This window comes from Oenanthe melanoleuca, chromosome 21 (assembly GCF_029582105.1).
Source record: "Oenanthe melanoleuca isolate GR-GAL-2019-014 chromosome 21, OMel1.0, whole genome shotgun sequence".
NCBI lineage: Eukaryota > Metazoa > Chordata > Aves > Passeriformes > Muscicapidae > Oenanthe > Oenanthe melanoleuca.
The window spans coordinates 2,285,910-2,300,836 of NC_079354.1; the positions used below are offsets into that span (position 1 = coordinate 2,285,910).

The 14,927-nt window shown below is 39.6% G+C and overlaps 1 protein-coding gene across 3 annotated transcripts in view; it reads right to left on the reverse strand.

Moving 5' to 3' along the window:
* Positions 1 to 14,927, reverse strand: part of MTOR (mechanistic target of rapamycin kinase) — a 63,315-nt gene that overhangs the window by 2,794 nt on the left and 45,594 nt on the right. For all 3 annotated transcript variants that reach the window (XM_056508189.1, XM_056508188.1, XM_056508186.1), the window contains 18 exons: positions 14,585 to 14,716; positions 11,534 to 11,649; positions 10,169 to 10,286; positions 9,195 to 9,401; positions 8,603 to 8,703; positions 8,166 to 8,262; positions 7,449 to 7,547; positions 6,797 to 6,919; positions 6,005 to 6,187; positions 5,293 to 5,427; positions 4,838 to 5,012; positions 4,478 to 4,613; positions 3,658 to 3,805; positions 2,855 to 2,977; positions 2,350 to 2,432; positions 1,311 to 1,383; positions 734 to 808; positions 103 to 238 (listed from right to left, as the gene is read on the reverse strand). In XM_056508189.1, coding sequence (XP_056364164.1) covers positions 103 to 238; positions 734 to 808; positions 1,311 to 1,383; positions 2,350 to 2,432; positions 2,855 to 2,977; positions 3,658 to 3,805; positions 4,478 to 4,613; positions 4,838 to 5,012; positions 5,293 to 5,427; positions 6,005 to 6,187; positions 6,797 to 6,919; positions 7,449 to 7,547; positions 8,166 to 8,262; positions 8,603 to 8,703; positions 9,195 to 9,401; positions 10,169 to 10,286; positions 11,534 to 11,649; positions 14,585 to 14,716 — 2,260 coding nt within the window. The remainder of the gene's footprint in view (positions 1 to 102; positions 239 to 733; positions 809 to 1,310; positions 1,384 to 2,349; positions 2,433 to 2,854; positions 2,978 to 3,657; positions 3,806 to 4,477; positions 4,614 to 4,837; positions 5,013 to 5,292; positions 5,428 to 6,004; positions 6,188 to 6,796; positions 6,920 to 7,448; positions 7,548 to 8,165; positions 8,263 to 8,602; positions 8,704 to 9,194; positions 9,402 to 10,168; positions 10,287 to 11,533; positions 11,650 to 14,584; positions 14,717 to 14,927) is intronic.

The following is a 14,927-nucleotide window of genomic DNA, read 5'->3' on the forward strand; positions in this document are numbered from 1 at the left end:
CAACAGTTTGATCAGACTGTTTGAAGACACACTGGATTTCAGGCTTCTGGATTTCTTTTATGACTATTCTCTTGCTGTCAGTATTTTATCAGGATCACTTACTGTCCATCAATCTCCAATTCAATAAGGGATCATACACAAAGGCTTCCAGCACAGCCATGACACTGTCCTTGTGCTCACGCAGCACTTCCATCACTGTGTGACAGGTGATCCTGTAGTTCCCATCAAGGCCTGTCACCTTTGGAAGAAAAAGAAGTGAATCAACCACTGCTTTGTTCACTCTGCAACTCCAAGTCAACCTTCAGTAAGTAGCTTTGAACTAGAGTTGACTACACTTTGTTCATTAAGAGAACAAGAGACACAATAATTACAAACTAATTACAAACTAAGCTCTCTTCTCCATGAGGATAATATTTGTAAATCATGCAACTGACTGTGTCTGGTTGATATAAACAGCTATTTGAAATGGGAAACTAAAGGAAGGCCTAAGAAATTGGAGGAATTTCAGGGCAGTTTATTTTCTAACTAAAAAGTTGCTTTCCACTGTATTGTACTGCAGATACCACAGGAGATATTTTAACTCACAGAAAATGAAGCTGAAATATTAACACCCCTGGTTCTTAAGGAGTGGTAAAGTTTAGCCACAACAAAAAAACAAAAATATAGGAGAAACTGAGAAATGGTTGCAATCTTCCCTAGGAACAGTCCCCTCCAAATGAGAGAGAATGCTTACCTCCATAGCATTTGTCAGCATCCTTGTTAATCTAAATGGAATCTTCTCAGGGAACTTTTCTCTTGTCATTGCAACCTAAACACATGATGATGGAGAAAAAGTAAATTAATAGCTAACTTACTTTTTTAAAAGTTATTAAGTACTGGGATCTTTTCCCTACAATCTTGAAGATTTTATTCCAAATAGGAACTAAAGTCACAGCTTTATGTTCCTCAGTTTTCACAAATTACTGGGAGAAGCTAAATTATTAACTTGATAACAAAGGGAAAACTCAAGCACGTGGCCAGCAACACAGACTGCTTATCAGCAGCTTAAATTGCTCCAAGAAATTTCATGGAAGTGATGTTAACACTTCTTTGCTTGTTCAGTGGTCAGCTAATCCCCAAGACATGCTTCCAAGATAAAGTGTCCATTATTTTCAATCTGCCTGTAGGTAAAGTGAGGCTTAAAAGAGAGGCAGAGGGTTTGCCCAGGATTAGACTCCAGGGTCAGTTTGTCTTGGCTTATAGATTAATTTTTGTTCATCAGAAAATGTGAAGTATTACTAAAAATGTCATATCCAAATACAAAGACTTACCTCAAAACAGTCCCCAAAGTCAATATGCAGGATCTTTCCACTCAGTCTGTCTAACATCAGATTGGAAGGGTGTCTTTGGTGAAGGGAGGAAAAAACAGACTATCAGTGACAGACCATTACAAAAACCCAAAGTAAATCACAGCAGCACCAGTCTGAAAATACATTTATCTTCATGAACAAGAACAGCCAGTGATAGCTTGCTTGTCTGAGATCTTCAATCTCAGGATTACAGGAAACCTTCCTGAGAGTGCATCTGTCACATTACACTTGTAATTACCCCTCAGGAGTTAGAGATCTTCTCACCTTGGAAGATAAATATCTCCTGGACAAAAATGATCAGTACATTTCTTGGATATCAATGTTCATGAATGCTTATTTTTCAGTTAGAATAAATTTTTCCACTTGTTTTATGCTTTTTCACTTCTTTTAGTGTAGAAAAATGTAATGCATTATGCTGCACTTGAAGTCACACAAATCCTTTTACCAACAACAGAGAAAAAAAATGAATCCAGACCAGCAAAACTACAGTGCTGTATTCATGCTTGCATTTTCCAATTTTGTTTCAATTCAATTTTCAAAGGTTTATAATTTCATGTTAGAGACTTTAAAGTTCAGAAATAAGAGCTCTTGTTATTAAGACATTTAAGGGTTTAGCTGTTTTTGCATTACAAATTTTAAATCTAATATACATTGTCTTCAGAAGTATTTTGGAAGTTATATTGTTAATAAAATGGATGGAGATAGATTTCCCATTCTGTGAAAGGGCAAAATTAGAATTTGTGGTTCTTAATGTAGTTCCATGTGTATTCATTTCAAAAAGGAAGAAATTCTTATTTGTACTCAAGATACACAAACTACATCTCTTACCTGCAGTGCTGAGAATAACAGCAGCATAATTATGACCTGAAAGATGGTACCACTGCAACTCAGCAGTAACCACAATGGAAGATGTTATCACAAGAACACATTCAAGGAATGAACTGATATGCCTTCACAGTCTGTGCTTTTAAACAAAAGAAACCTTTACAGCTTTACTTACCTATCCCCAAGGCCCAAAATGTACCCAACCATTGACATCACAGCTAGTGAACGGGTGTAGTTTGTCCTTCTGTCAAACCATACCTACAAGTGGAGACAAAACAGAAAAAGCCAGGCAGGTATATTACATTTCAGTTTATATTATAATTGATGCATTAACCACTTGCATTTTGCCCAAAGCAGAACTGTGATATGCTTTGTAAGTTTGAGGGGGTTCAAGCACTCTGCCCTTGAATTAGATGTGTAAATCATTAAGAGAATATATTCTGGGGCTTCTGCTTTTCTCTCCCCTGCAGAGTATATGGAGACTAAAATCTCCAGTCTTGTGCCTTGCACTTCACTTGTGCTCTGAGCCTTGTAAGCCCCTCACATGGGGATACATGTGCAGATTCATGTTCTGCAGTGATTCAGCTGGGGTTTAGGACAAATAAACTCCATCTCTCACTCATTCTGCAGAGAAGATAATTACACACTCTGCTGTTTGCCAGTACTTGTGTTGAACTCACCTCTGAGCTTGGACTTTTCAACCACAGCAGTTTGGCAAGGTCATCCCCAGCTGTGTTATTGACAGCATGTTCAAATACTTCTACTTTTTGCATCAGGGTCAGGTGGTCATAGTCTGGAGCCATCTATAATTCAGAAGGGATATTCAGCAAATTAAAAAGCCATCTCCAGTAGCCTCTGGTTGTAATGTGAGAAACACAGTAATCATAAAAAATTTAATATAAAATTTATACTTAAATTATTTGTAAACTGACCAGTATGTTTCAAACACAGTGAGATGCTCAAGCAAAAATGAAGAATTCTTTTTAAATGGGACAGCAAATGGTTTAATATCCACAAAGTCAGTAGCCCACAGCCATATTTAACTAAAAAACTGCAAAGGTAAGTATTTTTATATATTTTTCAAAAACCATTATCCAAATAAGTCTTCTGGGCTGGCAAATGCTTTCATTTTTGGCAGGAAATTCCAAATTTTCTAGTAGTGTTCAGTTTCCTCAGTCTAACTTTGGCCCTACTGCTTAGACACAATGTTTGAAATGCCAGCAGCACAACACCTTGTATGAGACACATCACAGTCATGCAAAATTCCAAACACATTTCAGTCACCAGATGGCAACAACTTGTGGTCACTGCTAAAACTGGAAAGGAGAACCAAACATATGGCAAGCTATAACTCTTATCTAATACTTTTAATTTATTGTAACGATCAGAAAAGAGGCAGAGGAGGAAGCCTTGCACCATTTTCCTTCATTAAGACACTGGGGTGCTAACAGAAAAACCAGAAGCTCTGCAGCTTGGCCCTCACCCTCAGCATGATGCGGTGCTCGATGTTGAGCAGGATCTTTTTCTTCTCCCTGTAGTCTCGGATGAGTGCATGCAGTGTGTCACAGTGGGGCACCCAGCCAATTAAGCCTGAATTTGTAGACAGTGGAATAACAGCATATCTCTGGATGCTATGGGGAAAAATGGAGAATCATAGCTCAAATTGTTGTAACTTACTAGATTTTGAGATGCTTAAAACAACTACTGTTAAATCTGATTCTGGTCCAAATTGTCAATAGTTGCTCTGCTTGTCTTTTCAAACAGACTGCAAACACCCATTTTGCAGAGATTGTTGCCAGATAACCTACAGACAAGCTCAGAGTTTACATAGTCTTCACTGAAAGGCTTTTCAGAAGGTACATGTTATGTCACTCATGGTGATCTGTTCTTGATATTTGATCTGCACATGATATTTGATGTGTTCTTGCTTGAAAGGCACTGCCAGAATTGCACTCTGTGACTTTTCACCAAGCTGTTTAGTGACTATAATAAGAAGTCTCTAGCAAAAAACCATTCTCAGGCTCCTAAAGCAGTGCTCAAGGTGTCTTGAAATAGGCATTGCTTCAAAGACCATAACAATTTACAAGATAGGACTTCAATTGAATAAAACAAACAATCCTCTCAGATTCATTTCCTCCATGTTTGAATTATATGAATGCTGTTTTTCTTTTTAATTAACTTAGCTCCAAGATTTGCCATTTCTTCTCAAAAGAACTGCTTGTGCCAGGTTTACTTGCAAAGCTGTACCCATGTAAGGAGTCACACATGGACAAGCACTTTCAGTGATTACCCAGAGCACACACCTGAGGTTTTTACGAAGGGAAGTTGGGTCATTTGCCAGCAGAGTGTTGACCAACCCAAAAAGCTGCATCACTCTTTCATCTTGGCGAAGGTCTTCGTGACCTTTCAGAAGGAATACAAACTCATGCCCATTGCTTCCTGCAAAAGAATTAGTGCACAAAAGTTTATTTTCATTGAACAAACAGACAAGAGTAAACACACATGAACCCAAAAACTGGAAAACGTGGCAGTCAGACCAACTAAGAAAAACCTCAGCTGAAAGTAAAGGCTGGAGAGGTTTCACCAGGTAAATATACAGTTTGACCTAAGAGCAACAACTGTTTAAATACTGGAATAGGAAAGTGAAAACTGCTCTCTCTCACCCATTAATGTCAGCTTCCTGGGCCGCTGCTTGGAGGTGATGACCTGCAGGGAGGGTGCAATGGACTGGATCCGTATGATGGGCTGGTTGGGATCGTACGTTCCTGGCACTGCCAGCTCCAGATCCCGGCACATCAGGAGTTTTGGTGACACATACTGGAGTTCCAAAGAAGTGAGCTACCAAAACCAAAAGAAATACAATACCTTAGAATTTCAGTTCAATCTCACAGAAGCATCTGAAGAGTTCATGCTCTCAAGGGACCTAAAACAGTTCAGGCAGTGACCAATACTGCAGGTACTTGCAGGAAGTGCTGCATAAACACCAAATTTGCAGCAAACCAGACATAGTTATTTCCAAAATACTGAATTAATATGTTTTGAATAACCAGAAAACACAAAGGTTGGTATTGACAACTTGCACTGTAAGACCCACAAAAGATCTCAATCTCCCTTTCACCTGTGGCAGCTGCTTTGAGATCCGTCGGAACACGTGATAATAGAGATCCCAAGCCTGAGTTAGGTCTTTGACATTTCCTGATTTCATATACTTCCTGCACCACTCCTGAGCTTCCATGAGATCTCTGCCATAGGCCTAGGGATTAAAACAACAGAAAAAAACATTTCAATACCTAGTGTAACAGGTGGAGACCACTTAACACAAAGAGCATCAAAGTCTCTTTTCAAATTGCACTACAAATACTTGATCTCACATTTTTACAGCAGATCAGAATTAAAGATCCAGAAATTCTTGGATCTAAGATCTGCATTGAATTTATCAAACAACACTGCTCACAAGTAGACTTCATTATAGGAGGCAACTGAATGCTTAGAATCACACTTCAACAGGAGGCTTACAAGCTCAGTTGATTCTCTGTTATCTGTGCTAGTGCTTACTGTGAAGAAAACAGAATTAATTAACTGCAGAGCAGTTGTTGTTTTCCAGTCCCTATCAGACACCCTGATAGGGGTGTCTGGGCAATTGGAACTACCATGGCCTCTTATAGCCACCAAAAGTGATACAGATCTGAAGATAAACACCAATAATGAAATGTGCAACTAACATAATGAGTCCCAAGAGAGTCACTTCTTGTGTTAAATGGCAAAGGTTCTTGTAACACATCTGGCAGGTGGCTGTCCTGAAGAACAGCCTTTTGGCCATTTGCTGATACCTGATTGAAGGATGTCTCCTTTAAAGTCTGAGGCCCTCTCTCCATCATTGCATGAAGTGGTTCCAGCACCTCAAACATTCCCTTTACATTTCTTTCTCCAAAATACAGACGAGATGCTTCTTCCAACCCTTCATGCCACATCTCATGCCATAGGATGGCCACACGAATTAGCTCTTCACTCACCTGTTTTAGGACAGAAAAAAAAAGATTAAATGTATAAAGAAATCCCTGGGACTATGTCCTGACTTAAAACTGCAAAACTCCTTTCTTCTCTAATGCTTTGAAATACTTGTTCCCGGCAGCCAGAGGGAGCCACAAGAGCTACCACAGTGATGGCACATTTTTTTCTGTAAGAACCTAACCAGGCTGTTCTCAGCTTATTTGTTACCTTTGAAATTTTCTACATGCTTGTGCAGCTTGCTCTGAAAGCATTATTTTTCATTTATTCATAAAAGCCTTTATGAAATTAATTACATTACTCTTTCCATGCTATGCTCAGTAAGTTTTGTTTCTACTTTCCATTAAGCAAAAACACGTCTTTATGGAACAAAGGTTTTTCATGTATTTCTTCCCTAAATTTATTCATAAGGAAACACAAAAACTCAGTGTGTGAATTATTTTAAAATGAAAGCATTCTCTGAAAATTACACTAATACATTAACTTCTACTAGTTGCAAATACCCCAAATAAATTACACTTGAACAGAATCAACTGTGAATAGTCATTTTATGTTATTATAACTGACATACAACCATCCAGCACAACACACTTAATGCTACACTGAGCACTCACCATCATTGCCTGCTGCACCAGAGTGTTGCTGTGCTCACACATGTTTTTCAGGATCTTATTTGCAGCATTGTGCCGAGCAGTGGTCGTAGATTTAGAAGCCACAGTCAGAGGATAGATCAAAGCCTGCAAGGGACAGCAACCAATAATACTTTAGAACCCCACAGAAGAGCTACATGAATTTTAATAATTAGCAAAGCATTATCAAACAGCAGCCTTAGGGATAACAGGAGGAAGCAAGCTTGCTTCTGGAAAGTGGTGATAGAAAACTATTACTGAAAGTCTTCTGATCCAAAAGGCTGTCAAAGCTTCAATTTACTGAATAGCAGAATGACATTGAGAGCCTCTTTCAAACTGGAAGAACAGAAGTAGGTTTTAGGATTTTGTGATATTCCACATTGTGGAAAGAAATTTAGATAAAACCTGTGGTATAGGTTCTTAGTTGTCACATAGAGACATTTAAGGTGATTTGCACTACCCAGCAGACATTAAATCCATTAGACAAAGAGTTCTTCCCAGGCTGCATGGCTCATACACCTCTTTCCATTTTTATGTGAAAAGCAGCAACCGAAATTGTTCCCATCCTCACTGTCATCACTTGCTGTGACCTCCTGTGCAGGCAAGTGTGAAAATTCCTCTCTAAGCCAGCACTCACCTGGGGATGGTAGCGCCCAATGTCCGTGAGCAGCTGATGGATGAGACGTCCCACCAGAGGCCGAGGGGTGTCAATTCTGGCAATGAGCTGAGGGATAACCTAGGAGTAAGGATAAGGAGAATAAACACTCCTGTCATCTCATGTGTTCAGTGCACCAGCTGTTCTGCCCTCCCCTAGAGACCTCACAGCCTCCAAAGGAGGCAGGGAAGCCCACCACTCATTTTTGAGTTGGTCAGAGGGTAACACAAGGTTCCAAACAGAAATGTACAAAAGCTCAATGAGCTCACAAGTGTTCTGTGCAAAACTGTTACAGGGTCCTATTATGGAAAGATGCATCTTGAAATATAATGCTTAAATAAGAAATAAAGCATTTTTAAATTTGATTCCAAGAATCATTCTACAAGGCAATCCTGAAACAGATCCTGAACTACATCAGAGCAGGACAGTGGTGTTTTATACTTGATCGCCACTGAATGCACATAATTTTAATTTAAGAATTTTCACTCTTTCTCATCAATATGCACTAATCTGAATATAAATACAGAAACATTTCTCATTTTTCTGTTCAAGATGCTTGTTAAATCAGTTACAGACTGTACTGCACACTGCTCTCAGCACTCACCTACAGAGGATTGGTTAGCAAGTGATCATAATGGATATCATGCAGCAAATCCATAAACTACCCCCAGAACTGGAATTTCTCTTTGTGGTATTTACCTGCAACCAAGTGTCTATTTGAATTGCCTTGACTCCTTCTACCAAAGCCTCATTCACATCAGGCCAATGACCATAGTCAAACCACAGAGTAAGGACTCTGAAAAAGAGAAACACTTTTGCTAGGAACAAAGAAACAAACACACAACCAAAACAAAGCAAAATACACCAACTAACCAATAAAACCCCACCACAAAAACCCCAAACAAGCAAACAAACAAACAAACAAACAAACATTGAAGCCCAAAATCCATTTACAAGCAACTTTTCTTCCCAGAACCCTCTGATAGCAGGGACAAGCCATCTAACAAAAATTAGCCTGGACCAAAGCACTCACTTAATTCAACTATAACAACAAAGAGCAGAAATGTGTTCTGCCTAATCTGAAACCATGTGCTCTTGTCAGCTGGATTTCATCTCCTGGGTGCTTTATCATGTACCTTAGAGTGTCTTGTAGGTTGTTTCCTCGAGACAGAGAAATGGATCGGAAGAAACCCTGGACAGCAGGGACTGTGTACATCAAGAGGGTCTTGGATAAATCCTTTTGGAATGAAAATTGCTCCATTAGTTCTATGCAAGCACATCTGCCAACATGAATCCTAAACTCAAGAAGGGGAAAGAGGAAGAAATATGTGGAAATATAGACCTAATCCTCATTGTAGCTGATTTCTGCTCCTACTCTTCACCAGACATATTGCTCCTAGAATTTTATGTTTTGCTAGACTATACAAAGGTCTTTCCTGGCAGGGAAAATGCTGTGGAGTGGTTTTATACCACTGGTTTGTGTGCAAAGCTATGGACAGCAAAAAAGCCTAAAAACTCAACTACCACCTTACTATAACTGGTAAATGGAAGAGATTCCTCAGAATCTTCCATGAAGGGCCTGAACAGCAGAATTTATTCATGCACTGTATCACCTATGCAGCCACTTCATCTCCACTTCATCTCACAGGTAATAATCATTTGCATTAATTTAGCCCATACCATTTTTCTGTGTCTAAGCAGTAAGGTGAAGAGGGAGGAGGGAGGTACCTCAGTGACTTTTTTCTGCACTGGGGATGGGATGGGGCTGTTCTCAGTGCTCTCTGCGTCGCTCTCACTGTTGCTGCCCTCGGTGTTGGCGCTGGTGACGCTGGCTCCGCTCGCGTGACGCAGTTTCTTCTTCTCATCTCTGGCCTGGTTCTGATGTTTATAGTGAAGCACTGCTTCAAAGTTCATCACTGCCCAGGCATGCCAGGCCTGCCAACAGCAAAGAACAGAAGTCAGAAGGAAGATGAGTCCTTTCTGCACCAGGCACTTCCTAATTTTTAGATATAATCCAACCTTTCTATGTCTGCAAACAACAGCAGTAGACAACACAATACTGCAGACAACACAGTGCTTTGATTTCTCTAATTGCTTGTAATTTAAACTGTCTTATTATCTTAAATAATATCATGTTCAGTTCTTGACCTGAAACTCCTTGTTGAATATTAAAGTAAATGAGCTTCGTACCAAAAATTAAATTGTATTTGCATATACCTTAATTTTTCAAAGGCAAAAGTGAAAATTAGTATGTTAGGACTCAGGGATGTGTAATGGGAAAAAATACAGGAGATGGCTGCCCCAGAGAAGATCTGGTACCAAATATTAATTGAAATATCATAAGCCAGAAATCAAAGATTCTTTGGAGAATTAACAACAGGGCTACTTTCCTTGTTCAAGTATACTGACTGAGAACAAGTTAAATTTTTCCATTTTCTTTCTCCTTCATTGCTAACTGATAATAGGAGAGAGTCTCAAAAGCAAGAACAGAAACTGAATTGTGGCCTAGTTTTACCAACCAGATAAAATTCTGAACAAGACTCTCATGGTTGCCTTGGGCCACTTTCTCTGTTTTTTGGTTCTGTTTTTTTTCTTAATCCTGCTGGAAGCAACAAGGTGGACAGTAATAGGAGATCTTCCAATGAACACCTTCCTTTCCTGTAGTATGGGATTTAATAAAATGGAAACTTTTCTGTACCAACCTTGTACCAGTTGCGGTCGTGCTCCGTTGCAGCACTGTAGTATTGCAAGACTTTGGGGATGGTGCTCTCATTGATGCCTTGCAGGTTCAGCTGCCACTCACCCAGTTTTAGGAAACACCTAGTTAAGCAAAGAGATTATTAATTCAAAACCTAAAATGATGACAAAGCCTCTGGATTAAAAGGCCAACTTGCTATCTGGAGTCTAAAAGACATCCCATGGTGAATCCAGTCAGGAAGCCTCTCCTGCAGGCTGGATTCAAGATTAAAAATAACTCCATCTTGCTTGCAGTGAGGAACTAACTAGTTGAAGGTTTAATTTAAGTGGAAAGGTGGGGATCAAACTTTTTTCCTCATCTGTATGAGTTATAAAATGAATGTAAGAAGAAGGTAACAGCAACATTGAAAGACTTTATCAATGTGTGCTGATAAAATGCACACACATGTGCTGGTGAGCTGTACTGAGCACCATATGAATGAACCTTCTGGGGAGAACACTGACAAACAATGGAAACACAGAGGAACTCTTCTTCCCCCAGCCAGAACCCCATTAAGTCATTCCCTCCTAGAGGAAAGGAAAAACAACATATTTTTACTGCAGCAGGGTGGGGCTGCACAAAACTTAATACCCTGCTCGCTCAGCAGGCTTTAAATGCCACAGTTACATGGCTGCCCTTTCTGTACTTTGAGTTTTCCAGAAAGCATTGTGCAAGACAAATACTGTATGCAAATCATTACTAATTTGTTTTCCATTATAGACACTGAAAAAATAAGACAGTGCCTCATAAAAGCAAATCGAGTCCACACCTCCCTTCTAAAAAAGCAAACCTTCAATAGAAAGCACTATGCAATTTTTAATTTAAACTGAAAAAAACCAAATCTGGCACCTAGAGATACCCAGAGAAAAATGGAGAAAGGGTTTTTAATGCAGCAGTATTATAAGAGACCATCACATGCCAGGCACCTCCTGCCCAAAGCACTGCTGTTGTGCTTGGCAGCCTGTGCACTTAATACAGATGTGCTAGGCGTGTGGGAAGTGTTTCTCTCCTAGGGATCAAATCTCCTGAAAAGCAAAGAAACAGACAAGCTGAGAGCTCTGCCTTCTGCCAGCCAGCCACAGTGCTGGAAAAATACAACCAGGCACCAGCAACAAATGCAAGCTTGTTTAGGCTGATGTATAACATTTATAACATGTATAACAATAACATTTACTGAACATTACATGGTAGATAAGAATGTAATACCAAAACTAAATGAAAAATCCTGTTTAATCAAAGCATGGGCTTTGTCTGAAATCACTTTGTCACCTGCAGGGAAAGCCTCCAGTTTCAGTAAGAGCTAAAGGGTGCCCCAGGAGCCTGTACTGACCGTGCCATGAGCTTATGGAGCTCCTGTTTATGCTGCTGGTCCTCCGTGGCTATGGCATGCTGAGCCTGCTGCTGCATGGTCTGCACAAAGTGCTGCATGTGCTGGAATGCATCAATCTGCAAAGGGATGATGGAGGCAGTGAGGGCCACAGGCTTAAACACAACTTCTCAAGGGAGAGAGATAATGTAGAAATTATTTTCACAGAAATAAAAATATATGGTTTTGTTTTCTTTCAAAGCTTTTCAGCCACTGACATCACTTTACACTTTAAATATATCCAAATAAATGAAGAGGTTAGAGATTCTTGTTGTCTCTGAAATTGCTAAACAGAGGAACAAATAACTGCATCCTTCTGATGCCAGGCACACCTTCACTGTCATACACAGAGCCAAAGGTATGACTGACCATAACACAAATTAATTCTGCCAAAGCAACAAGGTCACCTGTACAGGGAGAAAACTTCAACAGCAGAGAATGTCCTGTTACTGTCCACACAGTGTGAGAGACAGAAATATCTCATTGCAGCTGAGCATGAACCAAGTCTGGCAATTGCAACAATCAAATGTTTACAGCTTACAGCAAACTGTATCTGACCAGGGCAATAATGAACAGACAAGATTAAAAATCCAGAGAAGCCTACCTATAATATGCTACGGCCGGGGGGTGGAAGAAAAAAAAACCATAAAAAAAAAAAAAAAAACCAAAAAAAAAAACCAAAAAAAAAAACCAAAACAAAACAAAAAAGCAGAGACAATTTGAGAAAATAGTGCCTGAAGGAAAATTGCAGCTTCCTGATCTTCTCTCCTAACCTTTCAGCTTTGGCTAGGCTTGAAGTGTACATCATGGGACATTGAGTTGTTTCAACAAATTAAAATCCAGATTTCTTCTCAGGTTATTGAAAAAGTACAAATGTGCATTACTCCTTTGTCAAAATATTACACAGGGCAGTAGTGCTAAAACAACTTGCACTACAAAATTCTGAGGGAAAAAAAAAATTTTTAAAATTCCTTGGAAAGAATTCTGGGGTAGGAAAACTGAAGAATAAAGATTTAAGAAAACAGTATGCACGCTTCACTGGAAAGAATTAAGAGTAAAGCTCCTGCAATCTGCAAGGTCATTTCAGGTTAGGAACTGCAGAATATGCTGCTAGAAGTCTAATTTACTTCTGTGTATCTACAGGAATGAGCTATGTTAGAGACAAGAACCACCTGAGCTCAAATGCCTCATCTATCCTGTTCAAATGTCAGCATGCACAACTCAGTGGTGAGGAAAAAGAGTATTAGCCCAGGGTGAAATAAAAGAAAGGATCACACTCATAACATTCATGTGGTGCATTCCACAGCTGGTAACTTAGACAGAAGGGACTGGGGGGGGCTGTGTGTGTAAATAACAATCTTATAAATAGTTATGCTAGGCATCCATTAAAAATAGACAAAATATATTGCCAAACAGTATCAGTACAGAATGTTATAATTTTATTATGTGCCCCTCTCATATCTAGACACACCCAACAATCTGCTTTTCAGTTTCCATTAATATTGAAAACTGATAGCCATAAACTGACAGATGGAGCACTTAAGACTGAAAACAGTAAGTTTTCCAGAACAACTGAATTCCTAAGTTTATATGCATCCTTTTTATGGGATATGGCTTAGAATGCAGCTGCTGGCAAGGGTCCTTGTTAAAAGAAATGTAATAGGGTTTACTTATCCATTTCTATCTGTTTTTTAAGAGAAGACTGTCGTGGAGCTCTGCAAGTGCAGTATGGCTGACTTCCTTCTAGATGCCAGCTTTTTTCCTGCTGGATGTGACAAGTGCCAAAACAGCAGTATTGAAAACATTTTAGGTCAACAAAGAAACCTTGAATGCTGAGCTAGAAAAAATGATCATTTCCCACATACCAGCCTTCATCAACAGCTTATTACTCAGGATACCAAACCAAGTGAGCACACAGTTACATAAAACTACACACATCATCAGGTGTACTTATGTATTATTTCTCTATTTTGGTATCAGTTTTCCCCCATCTTCATGGGCTCCCCTTATTTTTGCATCAGTTAATTTTAGAATTCTCTCACTCCCTTAATCTTTGTGCCTGCTCTCATTCTGCTTCCCACCACTGCACCAATGTCCTGCATCATGTTGATCTATTTCTTGAACACAAGTCTCTGTGTTTTCCTCACAGAGACAGGCAGAGACCCCACATACTCCTGGAGTCATTTAGTGAAGATGGTAAGAGGCAATTTCACTGTTTTACAGAGCCAACAGAACAGGGTCTCAGCAACGGCTCCTTCCTTTTGTATTTTTAATTAAAAAAATAAAAAATAGTTAGTTGTGGCAATGTTCCCACAGCAGTAGCTCTGCTCCAGTGCTGGTAATCCCAAAGGCAGAAATAGAAAAAGAACAAAAAGATGTGGCAGAATATGAGGATAAATGGAGGCTTAATGTATATTAAAGAAAGGATAACTTACCAGTCTGGAGCTTATTGGATTTGATTATGTAAATTCTCCCTGTGTTGCAATGTCAAAAACATTCACCCTGGGCTCTCTGGAGCCAAATTGTTCCCATGACAAAACTCTTGTCTTTCAGTTAGAAATTTTTGATAATCTCTTGAGTAAAAATCAGTTCTGCTCAGCAACTAAGTGCAAACAGCTCAGGACATTTCTAAATCTGGTAATAAATCCCCCTTTACTTCCCTCTTTCAGCATGTAACCCTGACCACAGGTACAGTGTAGAGACCTGCCAATCCAAACAGTGGATGAAAAGTCAAGTAGCAAACCTACACAGGACAAAAGAGCTACTATTGACTATTAATCTTGGCTGCATCCTTTGGGTACCAGCTACTGGTTTGGCAATAATAATCTTTCCATAAACTAAATAAAATTAGGCCCAGGTTTTCTCTGCCTTACAGAGTTTTAAAGGAAATAAGAAGTTTACAATCTGCATAACAATAAGGAAAGGAATTAGTTACTCCCTTTTAGGGGTGCAAAAGTAAAACCTTCAGCCTTGCCAAAAGCTGAGCAGGGAAACCAAGCCCTGCCTGTGCTGTACCTTACGGGCACTCTTCCACATGTGCTTCATGTAGGCATAGGTCACTTGGGGGTGCACTGTTGGCAGTGGGTGATCCAGCTGGCGAGATGGATCTACTCCCAGGAGCAGGACAAGGGTCTTGTGGGCCAAAGCCTGGAGGAGTGGCAAAGACAAAAAGCAGGTTAAAACAAGCTCATTGTTACTTCCAGCTCATATTGCTTCAGAATTGCCCAACATTGAAAAAATATATCTGACCCTTCAGATAGAATACAGACACAGCAGAGTCCCTGGACTCATAGGAACACCACATGATAAACCATATGTCTTCCTTTGGATCAGAGCATTAGATTCTCATTTCAGAAGC